This window comes from Vipera ursinii, assembly GCF_947247035.1.
Source record: "Vipera ursinii genome assembly, chromosome: 2".
Lineage (NCBI taxonomy): Eukaryota > Metazoa > Chordata > Lepidosauria > Squamata > Viperidae > Vipera > Vipera ursinii.
This window is the reverse complement of record NC_139513.1, coordinates 294,160,551-294,185,339: the sequence shown is the minus strand read 5'-3', so window position 1 is coordinate 294,185,339 and position 24,789 is coordinate 294,160,551. Positions and strand designations below refer to the sequence as shown.

General features: G+C 47.7%; 1 protein-coding gene across 1 annotated transcript; it reads left to right on the top strand.

Annotated features, from left to right (window-relative positions):
* Positions 1-5,076: 5,076 nt before the first annotated feature.
* On the top strand, positions 5,077-19,399 carry CFAP53 (cilia and flagella associated protein 53; the record flags this gene model as incomplete). The annotated part of the gene is made up of 8 exons (XM_083352903.1): positions 5,077-5,142; positions 6,612-6,844; positions 10,521-10,694; positions 11,386-11,689; positions 15,145-15,363; positions 16,709-16,925; positions 17,981-18,083; positions 19,171-19,399. 8 exons carry the CDS (start codon positions 5,077-5,079, stop codon positions 19,397-19,399), a joined length of 1,545 nt encoding a protein of 514 aa, XP_083209029.1.
* Between the last annotated feature and the right edge of the window lie 5,390 nt (positions 19,400-24,789).

Below are 24,789 nucleotides of genomic sequence, written 5' to 3'. Positions count from 1 at the left end.
CTAAGCCAGCCTGGTGCCAACGGCCCAAGACCGGCTGTGTTCGCAAGACACAGAAACCTTAACTTCAAGTGCACTATACTTTACTGAATTCACTCAGTTGCCAGCAATCGCGATGCAGGCTGAATTATAAGGGGTCCTTGGACAGGGACGTGGTGGCTCAGTGGGTTAGGACGCTGAGCTTGCTGGTCAGAAGGTCGGCAGTTTGGTGGGTCGAATCCCGAGTGCCGCGTAGCAGAGTGAGCGCCTGTTACTCGTCCCAGCTTCTGCCCACCTAGCAGTTCAAAAGTACGTAAAAATGCAGGTAGAAAAATAGGGACCACTGCGGTGGGAAGGTAACAGCGTTCCGTGCGCCTTTGGCGTCTAGTCAGGCCGGCCACATGACCACGGAGACGTCCTCGGACAAGCACTGGCTCTTCGGCTTTGAAACGGAGATGGGCACCGGCCCCTAGAGTCGGAAACGACTAGCACGCATCTGTGGGGGAACCTTCACCTTTACCTTTTGGTGCTCTCTGAGCTGGGTTGTTTTCTTGCAGGCGTTTCATTACTAGGTAACATCATCAGAGTTAGTCAACGATCCCTGATCACACTAGCCCTGATGATGTTGCTTAATTTGGGAAATGAAACGTCTGCAAGGAAGCAGCCCACCTCAAAGAGCACCAAGCAACCCTTATAATTTATCCTGTATTGCCATTGCTGGCAACTGAGTTCATTCAGTATTCAGAGAGCAGCCAAGGATCTCTGTTCAACCCTGAGTTACAAATATTGAGACTGAATTATAAGCTAGCAGCCTATATAATATATGGGTCTATATACTTTTGTTTTGTTTTTGCTTTTGTAAAAATCTTTATATTTTATTCTTGGCAAATACACCGACAAATCCCTGCAATTTTCTTGGCAACATTTTCGGAAATGGTTTACTCTTGTCTTTGTCTTCCTGAGACTGAAAAGGATGGGCCCAAAGTCTAAGGCAGGACTAGAACTCAGTTCCATGGATTCTAGCCTGGTGTCCTTAACCACTATGCCTAGCTGGTTCTCAAACAGCCACTGTACTTGAGGCTTGGCACCCTAGCAGGCTGTTGTTGGTACCAACGAGACACCAACTTGGTTCTGACCCTGTGGCTGCTGGCGCACGGCATCTTTGATCAGGATTTCTACAATTTTCCCCCACTTTCTGGGACCACACAAAATCCTGGTCTATAAGCTAATCAAATTGGGATTCTACCCCGTTAGATTAAAACAAGTCTGGCTAGCTTGTGGTTCAATGTGACATCACCATAAGTCCCACCCATAAAACAAGAGAGGTTGAGGGAGTCACATTAAGCCAGCTAAGCAATTTGTTTGTTTTAGGCCACCATGGTCTGCAAACCATGGCTTGGTTCAGGTAGTCCTCGACTTATAACCACAGTTGGGAGCAGAATTTCTGTTGCTAAGCAAGGCAGTTGTTAAGTGAGTTGTGCTCAATTTTATGACCTTTTCTGCCACAATTGTTAAGAGAATCACTGAAGTTTTTAATGGAATTATGTTGAATTTCCTTGTTGGAAGCCTGTTGAAAAGGTAGGAAATGCCAGTTATGTGACTCCAGGACACTGCAGCGGCTGTCACAAAGACCTGCCAGACCAAGAGCCTGAATTTTGGACATTTGATCTCCTTTATCAGACCTTCTGACAAGCAAAGTCAAGGGGGGGTCAGATTCACTTAACAAACGTGGGACTAACTTAGCAACTGCAACGATTCATTTAACAATTGGGGCAAGAAAGGTCGCAAAATGGGGCAAAACTCATTTAACAATGGTCTTGCTTAGCAATGGACATATTGGGTTCAATTGTAGTCATACGTTCAGTACTACCTATAACATTTTCATTTTCAGCAAGGCCTTTATAGTATTTATTAAGGAAATTATATGGCCATCCATTGTATATACTATTGTTTGATTTTTATCCTACTTTTACAAGTAACTCAACTTACCAACCGTACATAATACACCTCTGCCTTCCTATTTTCCACACAACAACAAACCTGCGAGATGGGTTAGATCAGGGGTGTCAAACTGCCGGCCCTTTGGGCCGGTTTCATCATACCGAAGCCGCGCCCTTCCCATTGTTGGCAATGCAAAAAGTCGCGATACGTTGCGACACGTCACGTGGCGTGGCAAGTTGACACCTGTGGGTTAGACTGAGAATGACTGGCCCAAGGTCAACCGGCAGGCTTTGGGACCTAAGGCAGGATTAGAACTCACCATCTCCTGGTGATTGGCCCAAAGTCACCCAACTGGCTTTCATGCCTAAGTAGGACCACATCAAAGTAGCTCACTAAAACTGTGGGAGGCTAGCAAAATAAAGAAAATAAAATATATAAGAAGCCATTTATAAAACCCATATGGAAAAAACTGCCCTTGGAGCCCAAAGTAGCATCCCCAGGCAAAACAGCAGTCCCTCTGCTAAGGTTTTGCTAAGTTGGAGAGAGCACCTGTAAGGCTAATTCACCTTCTAGTAAAAGAAAGTTTTGTGAATGGCCACTTCTGGGCCATTTTATCCACTCTTTTCCACAGTCCAGTCTTCCAGAATTGGCCCACAGCCTTACCTCAAAACTCAGGCTATCAATATCCAGAATACACAAAAAACTCCAACCTCTTAGGAATGTAGACGTTTCTGTGGGCTCTCATCTTGCACTAAGCTATGGCTTATTTTAACCATGGTTTATTAAATAAGCCACCCTGTCTGGATTTATATAAAATGCAAAATCATAAACCACTGCTGGATTTGTACAACACTCTAACCCACATTGAGGTTTAATGAAATGAGTGATCCTAATTTGAATCTCAGTGAAAACTTATTTTCTGTAAGATTACAACTTTTAAAAGTGCCAAAACTGGACAAAATTGCTTTGTTTGATTTCCTTTGAACCATTCTCAGTTTACACGCCAGTTTCTCTGGAGATGAAAAAAAAATGTTACTGCCTTTCATTTTTGAGCTACTTCAGAAGCAATTACCGCGTACTAAGCTACTGAAAGTAAACAGGCACGAGGGGGCAGAATTGTCCTTTTTTTAAAAGAATGAGAATAGATGAAGAGAAATTATTGCTTTCCTTTAATAAATAGAAAAGTCAAATTTAATTAGCTCTTTGCTGCTCGTCCTACCACTGTATTCTTTATAATGCTATAAGGAAAAAGACCATTTAAAGTATCCCTAAAATGCTTTCTTCTTTCTCTTTTAAAACATTACCAGAAGGTCATGGGGAGAAGCAACCCAGGCGCATCTACCGGTATTTCTCCTCACCTTGCCAGGCAAATGGACCTCCAGGGCCAGGCTTCCCGAAAGAGGACTGGGTGAGCCGAGCCGCCTCTTCCCAAGGAGGGGCAAAGAGGGGAGGGCCACTTGGGCCTGTCACAAGGCTGGGCCCCCAGTCACAGAGGGCCCCTCCTATGTCATAACCAAGGCCCTTTGCATTTGACCTGGAAATAGACCGGTAGCCAGGACAGTGGTCTGAACAGCCAACCCCCCCCCTGCTCCAGACGGCCAACCTGTGTCCTGATGTGGATTCATGTGGCATTGTGCAGCAGCTGAAGCATCTGCGCACACACAAAGTGCGTTCCAACGCTCCAAAGGGGATATCATAAAGATGTGCGTCTTCATGGCTGTCTCTGATGCACAGTGTCATACATGCAGAGACATGCGTGATGCATGCAGGCCCGTTGGGTGTGCCCTGCCAATCCAGACATTGTCTCTGTGCGTTGTGAGGACTTTGAAGCCGGATCATAAGTTCCTTTTTCTGGATCTGTTGTAACCTTGGTCACTAAGTGACTGGTCATAAGTTGAGGATTACCTATAAACAACCAAACTCAGAGAACAGGTAATCCTCAACTTATGACCAGTCGCTTAGTGACCAAGGTTACAACAGATCCAGAAAAAGGAACTTATGATCCAGCTTCAAAGTTCTGACATCCGCCCCTCCCCCTGCGCCCCCCCCTCGGTCTCATGATCAACAATGGCATTTACTTTTGGCTTTTGGCAAAAACTACCCCATGGCAAACAGTGAGTTCGCTTAACAAACTCCCTGTTCGTTTCACAACCGACGTGCTTTGCTTACCAACTACCACAAAAGTTGTAAAATGAGGCCGGGTCACATAGTGATCTGCTTTACGACCGTCATGATTTAAAGCTGTAATTGTGGGCCTCGATTACAGCTATAACTCGAGGACTAACTGTATTTGCAAATGTTTCATTGCCTGACTAAGTAACATGGTAGGGAATGTTAAGTTTGTTCGATGTTCACGCACAGTAGCCGGTCCTTCCAAGGGGGCTGGGGGCTGTTGTTTTCTCCTGGTAGTTCCTGGACGAGGGTATCGTTTTCTGTTTGCTGGTCAGTCTGGTGTTAATCCCTGATTCTCTGGGTGTGGGACTGCTAGACAGGAGGTGTTCTGGTCTTCTCATTTCCTTCTTAGCTTGTTTACAATCTCTTCTGAAAGGTGAATAGTTTATCTCTATTTATCTAATATTCTCTATGCATGTGTAAATATTCTCTAATATAATCTCCACATGTCTAATAATATTCTAATGTGGCTTCTTTGGGCATAATATACTGTATGAATTCTGGACGTTTTATTAGCCTGGGTTGTGTGAACGAATCTGCATAATTCTTTGCAAAATCCTTCTCTAAGGCAACGTCCTTTCCCTTTTCATCCAGCCCGTGGCTGATACCTGAGATTGGTAGTTCTAAAAGCTTAAGCGGATGAAACCTTTCTCGAGGGTTTTCCACAAGAGGCAAAAGAGAGGGTCACCCCTGTTCCGGTCAAGCAAAGCCAGAAAAAAGAGGCTCAAATCTCCCTCCCTCATTCGTGAACTGGCTGAAATTACCTTTTTCTGCACTGCAGTTTTTAACAAGGAAACTCTTAGGATAAGTGGGGGGGGGGGCTGCAAGCGTCCCTCGCCCCTGCCCCCCCCCCCCGGCAGGGGGATGCCCAGGCGAGGCCCCGGCGGGGGTCGCCGCTTTCTGGTGACGTCACCGTCCCCGGCGTTGGTTGCCGCGGCAACTGCGGCGCGTCGGAGCCCGCGGCCAGTCCGGGAGGCGGCCGGCAGGATGATGGACGACCGGGGCCGCGTGTACCGGGAGGTGCCGGGCCCCAAGCCCTACGTCGTGGCCCTGGTGAGTCGCCGACGGGGAAGGGGGGGCGAGCGAAGCGGCTAGTCCTCAAGGCCGTTCCGCCGCGCGCGGCTTTCCCCGGGCACAAGGCTTCGTCCCGCTTGCTCTCGCGTTGGGGGAAGCCGCCTACCGAGCTAGCAGCCCCGGACACGCGTTTTCCTCTAAGAAGCCCAAAGAGCAGCAGGTCCCGGCGGGATGTGGAGCCGCCACAGAAAACAATAACAATAACAATAACGGCAATAATAATTTATTGATTTATTAAATGTATTGGCTGCCCATCTTACCGCGGGGTAACACTGGGCGGCTTGCAATATTTTCCGGGTTTTGCAAATCGTCAGAACCTAATTTGGTATAACGACTTCAATAAATGGCACGCAAAGGAACGAAGCTGCTTGCCGCTTATGGTGCTGTATAGTAGTGAGTCTGGGATTAAGGGACGGATTGCTTCTGACCATGGAGGATCAGCATAAGATAAGGGCAGGGGCTCCGGCCCAGGGCTTGGTGTGGCATTACCTCCTTAAAAATAAAAGACGGAGGGACTACTGAGGATTAGACCAATGTTTTTCAAACTCAGCTGGCTGGAGAATTCTGGGAATTCCACACTTCTTAGAGGTGACACTTTTGCAAAACACTGATGCAGAAAAACTGGATGTTCAACCAGTCCTAGGCATTTCAGCCACCCCTTGATTGCAAAATAACAGAGTTGGAAGGGACCTTGGAGGTCTTCTAGTCCGACCGCCTGCTCAGGCTGGAAACCCTACACCATTTCAGACATCTTAAAAACTTCCAGTGTTGGAGCATTCACAGCTTCTGGAGGCCAGCTGTTCCACTGATTAATTGTTCTAACTGTCAGGAAATTTCTCCTTAATTCCAGGTTGCTTCTCTCCTTGACTAGTTTCCATCCGTTGCTTCTTCTCCTGCCTTCAGGTGCTTTGGAGAACAGCTTGACTCCCTCTTCTTTGTGCCAGCCCCTGAGATATTGGAAGACTGCTATCCTGTCCCCCCTCGTCCTTCTTTTCACTAAACTGGACATACCCAATATCATCAACTGTTCTTCATACGTTTTACCCTCCAGTCCTCTGATCATCTTTGTTGCTCTTCTCTGCACTCTTTCTAGAGCAGGGGTGTCAAGCTCGCAATGTCATGTGACATGTTGCGACATATCACGACTTTTTTCCCATTGCTGGCAATGGGGTGGGCACGGTTTCGCTACGATGCATCCGGCCTGCGGACCGGCAGTTTGACAACCCTGTTCTAGAGTCTCAACATCTTTCTTACACTGTGGTGACCAAAGCTGGATGCAGCATGCCAAGGGTGGCCTTACCAAGGCCTTGTAAAGTGGGGTTAACCTGGCAAATTAATCTGGTGAACGGGCAACTGCTGGCAAAAGCTTGTGCCAAGGGGGCAGCCCCCTTCCTTCTCTTCTGCGGAGGTGACCAGAGGCTTCGATTAAATCGCATTTCTTCCTGCAGAGAGCCAAGCTGCCCAATACAGCGGAGGATAGCCAGAAGCAGCTCCTGTACTGGAGGGATCAGGAAGCAAAGCGCCATGAATTTGCCCGCTACGCCAGATCCCACCACCTCGGGATCATTAAGGGTAAAATGGAGGATATCAGTGAGCGGAAACGAGTGCACCAGGAGGTCCAGAAGAGGATTGGGGTGGAAATGCAGGCTTACCTGGCTGGCGAGGAAGAGAGGAAGGACAGGTAGAGAAGAAGCACCCGGCCTTTCCTAACGAAGGGGGTGGGTGGGTTTTCATTTTGGCTGACTGAGGAGAGAAAAACCGGCAGGAGATCTGCGCAGTGCAGGTAGACCTCGACAACAGCTTGTTTAATGACAGTTCAAAGTTACAGCCACACTGATAAAAGTGACTTATGACCATTTTGCACATTTACGTTTGTTGTAGCATCCCCATGGTCATGTGATTTGCATTCGGATGCTTGACAGCTGACTCACATTTATTTATTTATTTATTTATTTATTTATTTATTTATTTATTATTATTTTGACTTATATACCGCCCTATTCCCGTAGGACTCAGGGCGGTTTACAGGGCAATTAAAATCATACCATACAAAAGTTAAAAATTTTTTTAAAAAAACAATTAATTAAATTTAAAGCCCAAAATTTAAAAAGTTAAAACATTAAAACCCAATTAAAACCCCTCAGTCTAGGCCCGACAGCTCAAAGAGCCAAGTTTTCAGGTCCCGGCGGAATGACCGGAGGTCGGAGGCAGCCCTAAGTTCCATCGGAAGTTGGTTCCAAAGGGCAGGCGCACCCACAGAGAAGGCCCTCTCTCTGGGAGTCACCCGCCAGCAATCCTTCACCGGCGGTACCCTAAGAAGGCCCTCCCTGTGGGAGCGCACAGGACGATGGGAAGTTGATGCCGGCAGCAGGTGTTCCCTCAGATAATCCGGACCCAAGCCATTTAGGGCTTTATAGGTCATCACCACCACCTTGAATCTCACCCGGAGGGCAACCGGAAGCCAATGCAGCTCGCGGAGAAGAGGCGTTACACGGGAGTATCGGGAAACTCCCATCACAACTTGCGTGGCTGCATTCTGCACCAGTTGAAGCTTCCAAGTGGTCCTCAAGGGCAGCCCCATGTAGAGAGCATTGCAGTAGTCTGGCCGGGAGGTGTTGTGATTCAGGGTAAGCCTGTGGGTTCGGCAGTTGGGTTGGACGATTCAGAGGAGGAGGAGGAGGGGTTTGGAGAGCCTGCAGAGGACAGTTCTGAGGCTTCGCAGAGCTCTCAGCCAGGCCCCTCCCATCTGGTTACTACGCAGACCCAGCTGTGTGAGCCTGACAGCATGGATGAAGATGACCCACAGCTGGCCCTGTTCAAGGACGCCCAACACAGGAGGCAGTCAATCAGGAGTAAACAGAGGAAGGCAAAGGGGCACCTCGGAAGGAGGCAGAGAGAAGCCACGCCTTGAACTGTTTAAAAGGGGAATGTGTGGGAGGGCTGGTTTGCTGAAGGCAACCGTTTGAATAGCTGCTGTTTTAGTGGTTCATATTTTGTTTTGCTCAGTTTGCTCTGTTTTGGATCTGTTTTGTGTAAATAAATTTGGCAGGCTTACTTCCAGCCTTTTGTAAAGGGGTTGTCCCTGCCTTTTCTGCAGGGCCGGTAGTAGGCTGGAACAGAACAGGAGGTCACGAGCGCATGGGTGACTGTGTGTAGGGCATCTCGGTCCAGATAGGGCCGCAACTGGTGCACCAGGCGAACCTGGGCAAAAGCCCCCCTGGTCACGGCTCCTATATGATTTTCAAAGCTGAGCCGTGAATCCAGGAGGACGCCCAAGTTACGAGCCCTATCAACGGGGGGGGGGGTAATACCTCACCCCCCCAACATTAATGATGGAACAAACTGGTTAACCCGAGATGCCGGTATGCACAGCCACTCAGTCTTGGCAGGGTTGAGACGAAGCCTGTTTCTCCCCATCCAAACCTGAACCGCCTCCAGGCAACGGGACATCACGTCGAGGGCATCACTGGGTTGGTTCGGGGTGGAAAGAAAAAGTTGGGTATCATCAGCATACTGATGATACCCCACCCCGAAACCACGAATGAGCTCGCCCAGCGGCTTCATATAGATGTTGAACAGGAGGAGAGAGAGAACTGACCCCTGAGGAACTCCACAAATGAGAGACCTCGGGGCGGACCTCTGCCCTCCCGTCAACACCAACTGCGAGCGTCCCAGGAGATAGGAGGAGAACCACCGTAAAACGGTGCCTCCCACTCCCAACCCCCTGAGACGCCGCAGTAGGATACCATGGTCGATGGTATCAAAAGCCGCTGAGAGGTCTAATAGGACTAGGACAGAGGAACAACCCCTGTCCCGAGCCCGCCAGAGATCATTCACCAGCACGACCAATGCTGTCTCTGTGCTGTACCCGGGCCTGAAGCCCAATTGTTACGGGTCAAGATAATCAGGTTCCTCCAGGATCAGAGGAAGCTGATGCGCCACCACACTCTCAACTGTCAGGACCCACCTCAATCCACATCTTAGGAAATAAGAACTCTTGGATGCAAGTTTAGTCCAAAAGGAAAATGTTTACTAGGAAGGAATCGATTGTGGGAATACAAGACGGAATCTGACAAAGGTTACTTTCCAATCCTATATAAACCATTCCCATTTCAGCCCCTCCCCTCATCCATTTGGTCAGGCTGTCGTCAGTTGCTAGGTGTCAGGCCCTTCCATGGGAAAGGGAACTCTCTTTGGTTTTATGCTTATTGCTTTCCTTTTCAGTTGTAAATGAAGATACAATCCAGACCTGTCTGTCCCCCTCCCTTCCCCCGTTAAAACATCCCCTGTTGTTTGAAAATCGCTTTAGTAACCATCCTCTCCCCCCCCTCGAAGAGATGGCAGAATCCCCAGTAATAGCACGTTGTTCTACCTATACAATTATGAAATGAGATATAAATGGATTCTGACATTCGGCTCTCCTTTCAGAAAAAAGATGAGTCCATCTGTGGGGAAAGAAAACTTATAAATGTTAGCCTGGTTTGTTTGGATATTCTGTATGAAACCTCTTAAGCAACTTAGGTGCTTTAACATGGAGTTTGTTAACCCACTCATTTTCTGAGGAGGGGAGGTGTTTCCATGCCACTAAATATTGTATCGTTACATGGTGTTTTCTGGAATCTAAGATTTCTTTCACTTCAAAATGTTGTTCTCCTTCCACCATGATGGCGGCGGGGGGTGGCATAGCGGAAGACCAGCCGTAGGAGATAATGATCGGACCATGACAGGGGGACAATAGTTGGCAAGCCCCCTCCCAGATCATCCAACCATTGTCCAGATAAGAAAACCAGGTCAAGAGTGTGACCCCTCCCCATGAGTCGGGCCCTGAATTACTTATTTATCTATTTATGACGGTCGCCGTGTCCCGGGCTCACGTGATCCCCTTTTGCAACCTTCCGACAAGCAAAGTCAAGGGGGAAGCCAGATTCACCTCACAACCGTGTTACTAATTTAACAACCGCAATGGTTCACTTAACAAATGTGGCCAAAAAAAGTTGTAAAAGGGGCCAAAACTCACTTCACACATTTCTCACTTAACAACAGAAATTTGGGGCTCAGTTGTGGCCGTAAGTTGACGACCACCTGTACTGCCTGTTGACCCTGTCAAGAAAGCCACGTTCGCCTAAAATGTTGAATCATAAATTATGATTCATAAACCCCAGGGGAAGAAACAAACATTACAGCATTAGTGGTTTGCTTTAACAACAGGGGGTTGAGATGTACAAAGGTCCTTTATTTGAAAATTGGGAAAGCTGGGGAATTCTGGGAGTTGAAGTCCAGCCGCCTTAAACCTAAACACTTGCCAAAGGTTTGCGGCCTGGCTGGGAGAAAACCCCATTGCCTCGCTCTCTTTCCAGACTTCGGGATCTCCTGGAAGCTGAAGAGAAGGGCTTCCTCGCTGAAATGGAGTCGCAGGAAGAAACCCTGGAAGGCCGCCAGAACAGCATGAGGGTGAGAGCCAAGGAGCTGAGGGAGAAGAGGGAAGAGGCTCGGCGGAAACTAGTGGCGGAGAAACGGGAGCAGCAGTTCCGGTAAGTGGGCCAAATCTAGGAACTTCCCTCCAGGAACGCCCTTGGAGATGCTCCGTCCTCCGGGTCATCGTTGTCTCAGAGAGGACTTGATATGGGACGTACCTTGGATAGTTCTCCGTCCAATAAGATTCCGCAACCCATGGCACCTGTCTCAGGTGGCCCCGGGGGCCCAGGCGAGCCCCCCAGCGGCCTCAAGCGCTGCCAGGGAGAGCGTTGATTCTCACAGTGGATGAACTGAAGGGCTTTCTTGGATGAGGAGGGAAACGTCTTCAAGGAACGACAAAGAAAGTCCAGATGCCTTTGGAAAAAGGCACCTTTCGGACCTACCGTGGGTAGCTTACGGTACAGTGAATAAATACATTTGGGGCTAATGTCCATCCATCCTCACCTATCCTACGGTAGCATCTTTATTTGCCCAATTGGACATAAAGCCTTCTCTCTTCATACGCACTAAAAACTAATTGCCGGCCATCAACCCACCAGTCATCCGGTAGGAAGGCACCCCATAAATAGGAAGCGCAGAACGGCCCAAAGTGCCCATGCCGGTAGTAGGGAGACGTTCCCCGAGGATGGGGGCTCCGGCACGCGTCCAAAAGCTCGGAAGAAAAAACCTCTGGTCCCGGTGACTGATCCAGATTGGATCTGGCAACTGAAAATTAAAACCGTTCTCTTCTCCTGACTTTCGTTTCAGAGAGACGTGTGAGGAGGTGCGGCTGCTGTTAAACCAGCAGCACATGAAGGAGGTGTGCAGAGACCGAGCGGCCCAGTTGGCCCTCCGGGAGGAGCTGAACGGGCAGAGGCAGAGGGAGGAGGCCGCCTACGCCGCCCTCTGGGAGGAGGACAGGCTGGCCAAGGAGAGACGAGCCGCCGAGGAGGCCGAGAAACGGTTCGGCTGGAGGGAGGACATGATTAACACGCTCAACGCCCAGAAGGCCATAGCGGACGCGCAGCGGGAAGAGGCCAGGCGGCTGAAGGAAGAGGAGGCCAAGCTGATGGTGAGGGAGCTTCTCACTTGCCGATTATAGGGAGTCCTCGACTTGACTGTACTTGAGCCTGGAATCGTGGCCGTACGTCGTGATGGTCACTAAGTGGGTCACCATGTGACCGTGCCTCATTTTGTAACATGTTTTGTGGTGGTGGTGAAGTGAATCCACTGTGTGCAATGGGTGCTTTTTGCAAGAAACTCGAAGTAAATGCCAATTGGGGGGGGCAAAAATTGTCACAAATTGTGGTCACATGTTATATAGGTGCCTCGGGTTACGACTCTCAAGCCAGGGACTCCTTGTACCACACAGACATCCATAAGAACCGGGGCCCCCAACCGGGGATGCGAGACGATATTCCGGGGCCAGGGGTCAAAACTCAGGTTTAGAAGTTTCAAAATTATACTATTTATGCATAATCCGTTGCCGTTATTTAAAACTTTCGTAAGGGGTGCGAGAACATATCAGGAGCGTTCTAGGGGTGCGGAGTGCAGAAAAGGTTGGGAGCTGCTGAATAAGAAGTTTTAATGCCCGAACTGGAGGACGGTCCAGATCCGTCTCGGGAACATCCAGTCCTTCTTTACTAGCGAGCTCATTAAGGCCCACAAGCTGGTTTCCAAAAGGCCTCAGGTAGGGTTCAGGGTTTTGGTTAAAGCCTTCCATGATACAGGTAGTCTTTGACTTATGACCACAACAGACCCAAAGTTTATGTTGCTAAGCGAGACATTCGTTAAATGAGATCCTGCAGTGGTTGTAAGCACGAAGACTGGTCACAAGTCACTTTTCTCAGTGCTGTTGTTACAGATGGTTATAAGTCGACCCCAAGAGCCTCTCGTCTTGCCTCCGATACCTCCCCAAGGACTGGCGGTGAAGCCCAGGGCGGGCGGATCCGATTGGCAGCCGTTCTCCCAGGCTCCCGCTAGGCAGCGCGTCCCGTCCTTTTGCCTCGCTGCTCTTTCTTCCGATGGAAATGCCAGGCTTGGCTACAGACCTCCCTTAGGACCCTCACCACAACAATCTTACTCTGCGTTGCTTGGCAGCCTGCAGAGAGGAGTAGCTACTCCCAGGGCGCTTCTGTAGTGCCAGCGTTTCCCCCCCCCCAGGCGTCTGACCTCCCTGTTCTCGTTCTTCTGGTCAGGATCCTTTTGCGTCCTTGGCATCCTCTGTCCATCGCTCCAGGATTTTGTGTTTCTCCCCCTTTGTGGGGACAATTCTGGGATGGAGGTGGTGGGTGTGCAGCCTGTTACAAAGGCCCTACAAGACAAATTCTTCCTGTCTTGTGGTGCCTTTGTAGCCCCAGAGGTCTGGGATTTCTCTCTCGTGGAAGGTTTTAATAACCGAGGGCGGCTCTAGGAGCAGCTGTCAACGCTTGAAGCAACCTTATCTACTTCAGTACCTTTGGGGCTGTTTATTTATTTGTTTATTTTTAGGATCCGTAAGGCTGTCCAGCCCTGGGTGGTTTCGTGCATAAAAGCAGTAAAAATGAATCAAAAAAAGAAAAAAAGTAATAACAATAAATGTAAAATGCTGACCAAGCAGGTAGCAAAGCAGCCTCAAAGGAGACCCCCACTCAGCCAGGGAAAAGCAGGCTTGGACGGGTTTCCTAAACAGGGGAAGAGTTGGGGGCCTGTCGTAGATTGGTGACAATCACAGAAAAGACACACTTTCCTGGTCTCATTAGATGAGAAGATTTAAAAGAAGGGATCTGGAGCGAGGCCTCCTGCTGGGAGCGTGAAGCCTGGGCAGGTTTTTTTGGGAGAAGGTAGACCCTCAAGTGACTCAGTCTTATACAGATAGTCCTCGACTTATAACCATTTGTTTAGTGACCATTCGAAGTTGTAACAGTACCGTAAAAAGTGACTTACAACCATTGCAGCATCCCCATGGTCACGTGATCAAGATTTGGATGCTTGGCAACTGACTCATATTTATGACGGTCCCAGGGTCCTAGGGTCCCATGATCCCCTTTTGCGACCTTTTGACAAGCAAAGTCAATGGAGAAGCCAGATTCACTCAACACCCGCCTTACTAACTTAACAACTGCAGTGAATCACTTAACCGTGGCAAGAAAGGTCGTAAAAAGGGGCAAAACTCGCTTAAAGAATGTCTTGCTTAAGAAGATAAATGTTGGGGTTGAACCTTTAGGACAGCTGGAATGGCTTTATGGGCCATAAAACACCCATTCTGTGGCTCATAAAACAACCAATTGCTGAATGGTCATAATACAACCAGTTGTTAAGCGAGGAGGACTATCTGCGCTTGCTATCTTTATTGTGCCCTGCAATACCATACTTGGATACTTGACACGGTGCTGATAGGAAGGAGAAAGGAGAAATTAGCCGATTCGCACTTCTCTGACTTACGGTGCTTCTATTCCTTTCTCTCTGCCTTGAAAAACCTCCTTATCAAGCACTGCTTAGCACAAAGTCTGCAATTCATATCCAAGGTCCAACCCGCTGCCACCCCCCCCCTTCTTTCTTCAACAGAAAAATCGGTAGCCCATCAATTTGACAGCGGCCTATAATTAAACCTGAGTTATTGGGGCTTGCCATAATTTGCTGTACATAATTATTTCCCTTCTGCAGTCCTTGCACTCAGGTTTAGATCGGATGATGATTTATGGTGGTTGGCCATATCACTGGTTACATGGATTTCACCTGTAGATCATGGATGGGCAGCCTCTTACGCACAGGGGTAGCACAATAATTTTGGGAAATACAAGGGCTGTGCACACAGAGGTAGTAACACAAAGTAAAGTAAAGGAATATGTCATGGGTGGTTGGAGTCAAGATTTTTCATTTTTCCTTAGATTTTTAGAGGGGAGTTTGAGGGTGCTCAGAAGACTTTTAACGTTTAAAGCAGGGGTGTCAAACTCAATTTCATGGAGGGCCGCATCAGCAGTGCGGTTGCCCTCAAGGGGCTGGGTTGGGTATGGCCAGGGTGGGCGTGGCCTACTGGGTGGGCGTGGCCAGCTCTACATGGTTGGCATCAAGGGTGCCTATGGGGGCCTGGGCAGGAGTGGGACAGATCTGGGGGTCTCTGGCAGGAGGAGGGTCTCTGGGCCAGGGCCAAGGCAGTGGGGGCCGTTCCCTCACGGTTTCCAGGATGGCTTCGCGGGCCGCATGAAACCACTTCTCGGGCCGGATCTGGCCCCCGGGCCTTGTGTTTGACATGTCTGGTTTAAAGTATATTAAACCTTTGTGGAGTGAGAACTACGTTTCCTTGTTCTCCCTCTCAAAACAGCGGAAATTGTGCTGCTGATTCTCAGGCATTCTGTTCCAAGAGAACTTTGAGGACTACGAAGTTCATCAGAGCCTCTGGTGAAGCCAGCCTTCCCCATTCAGGCCTACTTCATCTGTGACGCCTAGTTAACTCTTTTTAGCCTGCTATGGGTGGGCAATGTCTGCTCCTGCAGAACCTGTCAGGCAGAAGGTGAGGAGTAACCAACTGCTGCTACTCTTGCGCAGGAGGAAGAACGGCAACTGCTCAAACTGGAGAAGGAACAGGCCGAGATAGCACGGCGGCAGAAACTGAGAGAATGCAGAGACATGTTGCTGGATGCCATGAAGAAGAAGGCCAGGCGTCTCAGCGAGGAAAAGCAAGACGAGCTGGCTTTGGAAATGAAGATCCTGGATCACGTCCTGCAAGAATCCCTGGAGGACACCGAGAGCCAGAAACAAAGGAAGGTAAAGCCACGAGGGAACCTGGTTGTGAACTTAACGGTATATTCTGCAAGATTATCATCCATCCATCCATCCACCCACCCACCCATCTATCTTCTGTCATCTATCTTCATTTCTATCATCTGTCTCGCTATCTAGTGACTATATCTCTACTTATCTAGTGATCATCAGTATCTACTATCAATCATTTATCATCTATATTCTATCATTCTATCTCTTAACTATCATCTATATTGTCTATTATCTGTCATCTGTCATCTACCTTCATTTCTATCATGTCTCGCTATCTGCTATCTATTTATCTCTATCTACTTATCTATCTAGTGATCATCTATGAATATCTACTATCAATCATTTATCATTTATCATCTATCTCTATTCTATCAACATCCAGTTCGAGAATCTGAAGTTTCATCCTTGACACTATTTTTCTATCTACTTACCTATCTAGTGATCATCAATCAATCTCTATCCACTTACTATCAATCATTATCTACTTTATCTTTCTTTCTTTCTGTCTGTCTGTCTGTCTGTCTGTCATCTACTTACTAGCCATCCATCCTATTCCCACGTGACCCTGAGGCCACAATTGGAAGAGTGATTTGTGCTGTTGAAGCTACAGTGCCACTAAGTTGGGAGATATGTTCGTACTTGAAGCTTTGAAGATTGTTGCTTTACACAAATGCATATACTGGGGGGAAAATGGTGGAAGGTATGTTGTACCCATACACAATCCCTTCTTCCAAATGGGATGTTGCTTTTTTTAACTGTGTAGTTTTTTCACCTTCCCTTTGCCCAGGCCTCCTTTTGGGCAAGGGTGGCAGTGCTGCCCCCGGGGAAGCAGCGTGGCTTGGGTTTGGTGAGGCCGGGCAGTGGCATACAAACAGGCCTCCTGGGAGCCGTGTGCTTGCCTGAGGCCGTCCCCGGGGTTTCCCTTGGCCTCAGGCGGCCTTTCCTGTCAACCGGCAGGTGGGCCGAACGGGTAGATGGCAGCGTGAAAGGTTCTCCTCAGCTCCTGAAGTTGTGCAGCTGTGGGGAGATGCGTTTCAGTTTGCTAGTTATGAGACAGGGAGGAGGACCAAGAGGAAAAAAGGAAAGAAGGGATGGAAAAATTGTCCGAATTCCAGAACTTGCAGCTTTTCAGCAGGGATGTAATCGATAGAACTGGAGGTTCTGCCATGATTAATAATAATAATAATAATAATAATAATAATAATAATAATAATAATAATAATAATAATAATATTTTCTTCCTCCTCCTCCTCCTCCCCCTCCCTTCTTTCCTCCCCCTCCCTCTTTCCTCCCCTTTAAAACCTCCCCCCCCCCACACACACTTTGCACTTTTCAGAGGGAACTCTTCAAAGAGCAGCAGATGTACCAGGCCTACCTGGCTCAGCAGAGGGAGGAGGAGAAACGGCAGGAGAAGGAGATGGACCGGCTGCGGGCCGAGGATGCTGCCAGGGTGTGGGCCAAGAGAGCGGAGAAAGAGCAGGCCCTGAGACTAGCCAGAGATCGGTTACTCAAGGAGGTCATGGACGCAAGGAAGCTCCAGATTGAGGAGAAATGTAAGCAGCTGTTGGGGAGGACTGATTTTCTGCAAGTCCAGTCCCCCCCCCCCCGCTTGCCATCATTTGGAATTGCTGGGTAGTAGAACTCTGGCTTTTGGAAACAAGGTGGATGTTCTGTCCAAAGAGAAGAGGTTTCTCTGAGAAACCAGTGCAGATTTTCAAATTAGCTGCATTTGTACGCTGTACGTGGGGCGTTCTGTTCCAGTTAGTTGCCGGGCAGAGTCGAGGGATGATGGAAGCCCCCTGCAAATTCAGCTAAGGTTAGGAAACAGCTTCCTTCTCTGTCGATAAAGATCCTCGGTCATCCGGAGTTGTCTGAAGGTTACTGAAAAAGCTGCTTGCGTGAGCAGCAAAATGTTTCCAGGCCAAAAAGAAGCCGGCTTTGCTATGGCTCAACTTCCAGTTTCCTTCTGTCTTCTGACCTGATCAGGGCTTCCAACAATTTCAGATGTTATTTATTAAATTGGCCATCCGCTTTTCCTTCAGGAATTGCAGGCCCCCTTTACTGGCGGTACTTGGCTTACAACCTTCCACTTAGTGACCGTTCGAGGTTAACAACAGCCCTGAAAAAAGTGACCTATGACCATTTTTCACACTTGTGACCACTGCAGCATCCCCACGGTCACATGGTCAAAACTTGGACGCTCGGCAACTGACTCCTATTTGTGATGGTTGCAGTATCCCAGGGTGGGGTGACCGCCTTTTGCAACCTCCTGACAAGCAAAGCCAATAGGGAAGCCAGATTCACTTAACGTATTATTAACAACTAGTGATTCAATTAACAACTATGGTAAGAAAGGTTGCAAAGTGGGGGGGGGAAACTCACTTAATAACTGTCTTGCTCAATTGCGGTCGTAAGCTGAGGATTATCTGTATATTTGAAAGAAGGACTCTGCATGGTTCATGGATTGTCTGTGGGTGGTATAGCTAGATCTTGTAGCGAGCAAAACTGCATTGGGAAAGGGGGTGGGGCTGCTGAGCGTGGCTGTCCAATGGGAGCCGTGTTCTCCTTCGACATTAGCCAATGACCTGTGCCGTCTTCCGCCTCCCAGTGCAGAGAAACGCCAGGGAGCAGGAAGAGCTCCTGCAAGACAAGGAGTTGCTCCAGGCCGCCATCCGGGAGCAGCAGCAGCTGGAGCAAGAGATCTACACGAGGTAACTGCTAGTGGCCCCGTCAACGCGGCTGGCTCTCCCCGGTCAGGGGGCGTTTCCTGGGACAGGTGGTCCTCGATTTACAACAGTTGATTTAGCGACCATTCAGAATTACAACGGCCCTGAAAAAAGTGAATTACGACTCTTTTTCATACTTACGACCATGGTTAGGTGTGATCAGAATTCGTACGCTTGGCAGCCGGCTCACATTTATCACAATTGCGTTGTCTCCCGGGGTCACGTGATCGCCCTTTGCGGCCTTCTGACAAGCAAAGTCAAGGGGAGAGCCAGATTCACTTAACAACCGTGTTACTAAGCAAGTACAGCGATTCACTTAAGAATTGTGGTAAGAATGGTCGTAAAATAGGGCAAAACTCACAGATGTCTCGCTTAGCAACAGAAATTTTGAGCTCAATTGTGGTTGTAAGCCGAGGACCACCTAGACCTTCCCAGGGGCACCTTGAAGGAGAGGCAAGTGATGTCACGAGAGGATGTGATGTCATTGTGGTTTCTGCTGAATGCCCACGTGCGCAGGTAGCCCTCGACTTAAAAACCGATTTGTGTAGCCATGGTTTGAAGTCACAGCAGCATTGAAGAAGTACCGTATCCTAAAACCAGTCCTTGCACTTGCGAGCACCGCGGCCTCCCCTGGTCCCATGATCAAAACTCAGGTGGTCGGCAACCGGCGTGCCTTTAGGGCGGCCGCAGGGCCCCAGGGCCACACGACTGCCTTTGGGGGCCTTCCCGAAGGGCTTCCCACAAGCCAAGTCAATGGGGGAGGCTGAATTTACTTAACTCTTAACTGCCCTGATTCGCTCAATAGCCAAGGCAAAAAAACTTCTTAAAATCAGGCACAATTCCCTTAGCAGTGGAAATTCTGGTCCCCAATTGCGATCGTAAGTCGAGGACTATCTAAACTGGAAAGCAGTACAGTGTCCGGCTGCAGCTGGGCTCCAAATACTTTGAACGGTACCAGACTGGGGAAAGTCCCAGAAGCTGCAAGGCATCGGGGAAACCAGCCCTGGGCTGTCTGCTCCTCTGCCATCCGCCGTGCCGCCTGGTGAATTTGCCCTCTGCGTGTTCCCTGCAGGCGTTTGCAGCAGTCCAAACAATACCAGGAAGAACTCCGTGCTCAGATGGATCACCTCAAGGAAACCCGTGAAATGGAAAAAGAGGAGGAGCGCCGTGAATATGCCCTGGCAGAGGAAGCGGAAAAGCTCTATCACCAAAAGTTGGCAGATATCCTTTCCAGGCCATACATGAAGTTGAAATGTCTTCATCCTTTGAGGAGGCAACTAGTCCTGAGCAATAAGAGCTAGTGTTGGCTTCCCGCCTGCCTGAGCCCAGAGATGGAGAGTTTGAAGGAAGGCCTTCCTTATTCCTTTCAGCACTGTATTACTATTATTATTTTGTCCAGGCAAAAGCTCTCCCCACCGCTTTTTCCCCTCTTTAAATGTTAAAATAACGATACCTTAAATAAGGTCTTCCAGCGCTTAAACCTTTTAGAAATAAATACTACCCTAAAGGAAGAGCTGCTGTAAATCATCTTGAAATCTTGTTTGGGTTTGGCTTTCTAAAGTCTAAATTTGGCATTTTTAAATTATCCAACCTGATCTATTGCTAATAAATGGTTACTTCCCGGAGCGGCATTTACACAACTCACTCAGTCATACTGTGTATCTTGGAAAATCTGGCTTAGCGTGCTGTGAGAATCCAAGCATTTGCAAAATAAGATTTAGAGCAAATTGTGTCACATGAACAACTCCATTGTGAACTGTTGCTCAGTAACAGGGATCTACAGAATCCCTGTTACTTAAATTTGAAGGGATGTTAATTACATTTGAAGGAATATAAATCTTTGCCCTACAGATTTCTTATCTATGGAGTAACAGAGAAATCACAGCAAGTAATGAAAATAATCTGGAAAAGATGTGAACTCTGAACATTCCATCAGATTCTACTGTAGAATAGGCAGAACTAAAGCAGTAAGACAAAATGAGCCTGTTAAAGGCAAATGTTAATTTATTCTGAATTTACGTAATATCTGTAGATTCTTTGTGAATTGTGTAGCACTATTCAAACTGATTTTGTCAAGTGGGCAAGCACGCCATTTAGAAAATCTGAATACTCATCTGTCTGAATGATGGGAAGGGATGTCCATAAAGTATGGGTACAGTCACAGTGCAGAGAGAAATATTGAAACCAATATGATAAAACACAATTCAAAGCCTTGCTGTCCAAATAAAATGCAAAAAAAAAGAAAATCAGCCTAAAAAAAGGTTAAATTAGAAGAATTAAAATAGGAGGTCTTACACTTTTTGCCACAATATTCATGATTCCTTACTGCAAAGCTCTGAATGAACATCTCAGAGATCTAACAAGACACTAGCAGCCTCTTCCCCTTATATTAAGATTAAATTAATTTCATTGTGCAAAGATTTTTAAAAAGTGAAGAATTTTTTTTGAAAGCCTTAAGGTATTGATAGAAAAAAATGTCTGCCACCAGGGCTGACAAATGCCACCAAATGTGTCTATCATTTAGCAGCCCACTTTTAGACTTCAGAATGTAAGGATACTAAAGGATATGTCTCCAAAGATTATTTCAGGCATCAGGTTTATTTGTTTTATTGCGTCTTAACACTTGATAAGTGAGTGTAGCATTGCAGCATGAAATGGCCTACAAGAAAATGCATCTGCTAGTGCATCCACTCGGTTATTCTATTAAGTGATTTATTTACCTTAGAATTTAATTTATAGCTAACAAGCGAACCTTCTCCATCTTTTACTGTGAAGTTTTATCAGCATTCTTCCCTGTCTGGTTTTCTCAATTCCAATACTGCAACTGAGAATTACGTGCTGTAGATTACTTCTGCTTCTTACATTTTATATAACCTTCCGCAATCTGGATCTGTCCAAATAGATTAGACTATAATAACAATGTTCTGGTCTTCATAGCCGTGGGTTTTGATGGATAAGGATGATGGGACCAGTAATCAAACACACCTTTAGGGCACCAGATGTCAAGATATCCCAAGCTTCTGGATCACAGTCTGGAAAAACAGGTTCAGCCTAGTCAAAAATCCACGTTAGAAGAAAATCAAGAGTCTTACTGGAAAAAACTATAAACGTTGGCCTTTTGTCCTTTAAACCAGGGATCCTCAACCAAAGACATGGCTGGCTGAGGAATTCTGGGAGTTGAAGTCCACAAGTCTTAAAGTGGCCAAGGTTGGAGACCATTCTACAATGTGTCTTAATTTTTTACCTACTGGACTTGTATGTCTATGGAGACTCTCGGTCCTCCAGGTCCCGCTTGTCCCAGAGGTGCTTTTTCAGGAGGCAACTGGACTTTCTGGTTTTTCTTTGAAGACATTTCGCTTCTCATCCAAGAAGCTGCGTCAGCTCAGAGAACTTCTTGGATGAGAGCTGAAAGAAGCTTCTTGGAAGAGAAGCAAAACGTCTTCAGAGAAAAGCATCCGTAATTCATTTTGTGCTTCATTCTCATATTGCCCACACTGAAGAGTTCAGTTGCACCTTTTTATTCTGTCCCTCCTCTCCAGCAGCTCACTTGCCTGAAATGGTGTGGGGCTTCCTGCCTGAGCAGGGGGTTGGACTAGATGACCTCCAAGGTCCCTTCCAACTTATTATTATTTATTGCTTCTGCAAAAGAGGGGAAATCAATTTATTAAAAATTATAAAGCTGGGCTGGACATCGTAACTGAACTGACAAGCTTTATACATTTAATAGTTGGAAGTTTTTCCCTTTCCCTCTCTCTATTGGTGCATGTGTGTACCGAGGACACTTGGTAGCTTTAATCTGCGCTGCCGGGCAGGGAGGGGATGCCCGGGGGAGGGGAGGATATAGGAGGAGGGGTTTTGGTGGGAAAGAGGAGGAGTGTGGGGGGGGGAGAGAAGGCGATAGGGAGGAGAGGGGCTCCTGTGGGGCAGGCCCGAGGGAGAGAAGGGGGCAACAACTGGCCCTTTGACGGCAACCATAACGCTGATGCGGCCCTCAGTGAAATTGAGCTCGACACCCCTGATGTATATGGGAGGGGGGGGGCTTTGAAAGATATTCAGCAGCTGGAGCTGGCAGGGAGCGCCGTGGGGCCCGAGAGCCGTGTCACCCCGCATCACTTCCCACCTGCCCTATCAGGATCTCAATTACAGGCAGTCCTCGACTTACGACGGCACTGAAAAAAGGGATTTATGACCACTTGTCACAGAACCGTTGCAGCATCCCCCAGGGTCGCGGGATCAAAATTCGGATGCTTGGCAACTGTCTCATATTTATGACGGTCGCCGCGCCCCAGAGTCACGTGATCCCCTTTTACGACCTTCTGACAAGCAAAGTCAGTGGGGGAAGCCGAATTCACTCAACTGCCGTGTTGCTAACTTAGCAATCGTGGCAAGAAAGATCTTAAATGGGGCAAATCTTACTTAACAAATATCTCACTGAGCAATGGAGATTTTGGGGTCAGTTGTGGTCGTAGGTGGGGACTACCTGTACAATTCAAAGTGCTGGGGCTGACTTACATGGTCTGATCTCAGCGACCTGGAGCGTCTTCAAAAACCTTTGATTATTAATAAGTCCTAGAAAGGGCTTACTAATCAAAGGTTTTTGAAGATGCTCCAGGTCGCTGAGATGAGATGCACCTCCGGTGACAATTTGGCTTCCAAGAAGATCTTCAAAGCCTGCACTTGATTCTGGCGGCGGCGGTGGTGGTGGGGGGAGTCCACCCGTCCAGCAATTCCTGCATTCCATATTTGCCAGCCAGAATTTCCATCTTCTTGGAATTCAGCCTCAGCCTACTGGCTCTCATCCGGTGCTTCACAGCCTGCCAATCCAGCAGATGAAATTCAGATAAAAAGCAGAAAGTGGAGGAGTGTTATCAGCGTCCCGATGACATCTCACTCCCAATGTCCAGGTGGCCTTACCCAGCGGCCTTGTTCGGAGACTGCCTGAAAATTAAGCCCTGTGGAACTCTCCTGTTCAAGTGGGAAACTATCCCCTTGGCATAACTTGGCAACTTTAAGACTTGTGGACTTCAACTCCCAGAATTCCCCAGCCAGACAACTTTAAGACATGGCTGGCTGGCTGAAGAATTGTGGGAATTGAAGTCTTAAAATTGCCAAGTCTGGAGACCCCTGCTTCAGCACTGCTTTTGAGGAGCAGGCCCACAGAAAGGAATGTCCCAGTTGGCCCAGTATGACAGAATTGTTGAGGAAAACAAGTTGTTGGAGGAGCAGGAACATGTTGGCAAGATGGAAACATAGAAGTGATGTGTGCTAATTGGGACAACCTCGAGCCCTCAGTTCTCAGTACACTTTTGAATCCCGGTACGCTTTATCAAAACTACTATGGCAATGTAACTGATGTGTTTCTTTTTATTAAGACTGTTGTGTAGCGGGTTCTTTGGCGCAGGAATGAAGACGAGGCAAGTGAGTTCAGGAAAGCTCATGTTTATTTGCTTGCAGAATCTGAACTGAGAATTGGGCTGTAACTAGCCGCAATATATAGTCTAGCCCCTAGGTGGCAGCCAATAGGTTTGAAGCAACCATTGCTGCCTAGGGATAGCCAATAGCAGCACTGGAGACTTGTAGTCTGGGTTGCTGGAGAGCCTTAGCTGCTCCAGCAACCCACATGGTATTCCTATTGAGCCCAATACATAACAAAGACAACAACTCGAGGATAGCAATAGAGGGCAGGGAAGTAACTTGAGGTTTACTAATTATCAATATTTATGCTTACATCATCTAATATCTATGCAAATATATGACGGTAGTATTTCCTCTTCCTTTCCTGAAATGCATAAATATAAGTACATCCACGAGTCTGTAGGAATCCCTCCCATTATTTCCTGGAGAGAATTGCTCCAGTGCCCACTGAATAAATAATTATAGTAATGAGCCTTGATTATTGTTTTCTGGGGGTCTTGCATTTGTTTCCACACAACAACCCACAGCATCAAAAGTTGCTGAAAGTTCAGGAAGAGCAACAGCACAGGATCCCCACCCCTCTCTCTTGTAAAGGGGCACCCACCAGCAAAACTAAAGCAATTTTCCAGCAGTTGAACGCATCCACCTCTCTCAAAAATATCCCCCCAAAAAGAGGTTAGTGCTGAGACTGGAGTTTGGTGGCACAGTGGCTAGAAAGCAGTATTGCAGGCTAACTCACTGCTCACAGCCAGCAGTTCGATCCTGACTGGTTCAAGGTTGACTCAGCCTTCCGGGGGCAATAAGCTGACTCTGTAAACCGCTTAGAGAGGGCTATAAAGCACTGTGAAGCGGTATATAAGCCTAAGTGCTATTGCTAGGCCCAAAAAGATCTTTCCCAGGAGTTGGCTGTCCAGTGTCCTAACATCAGATGGCCTCAGTCTGGCTGCAGGGGTTTCTCCCCAAAATGAAATGCAATATGTAAACGTAATGAAACATCTCAGTTGAATAACCTTTGGTCCAGTTGCCGTGGTCTAACCTTTTCAGATACTTTTAGACTGGATGATTGAGTCTTCATTTACACATTGCATTTCATTTTGGGGAGAAACTCCTGCAGCCAGTATGGCAAGAGTTGGTACATTCCAACGACTCTTTAACTCTGTCCCTCACCAAAAAATTTCATTTTGACTGAAGATGTTACTCGGATGAGTAACGAAATGTCTCAGTTGAATAAACTTTGGTCCAGTTGCCATGATTTAACCTTTTTAAATATCCAAGA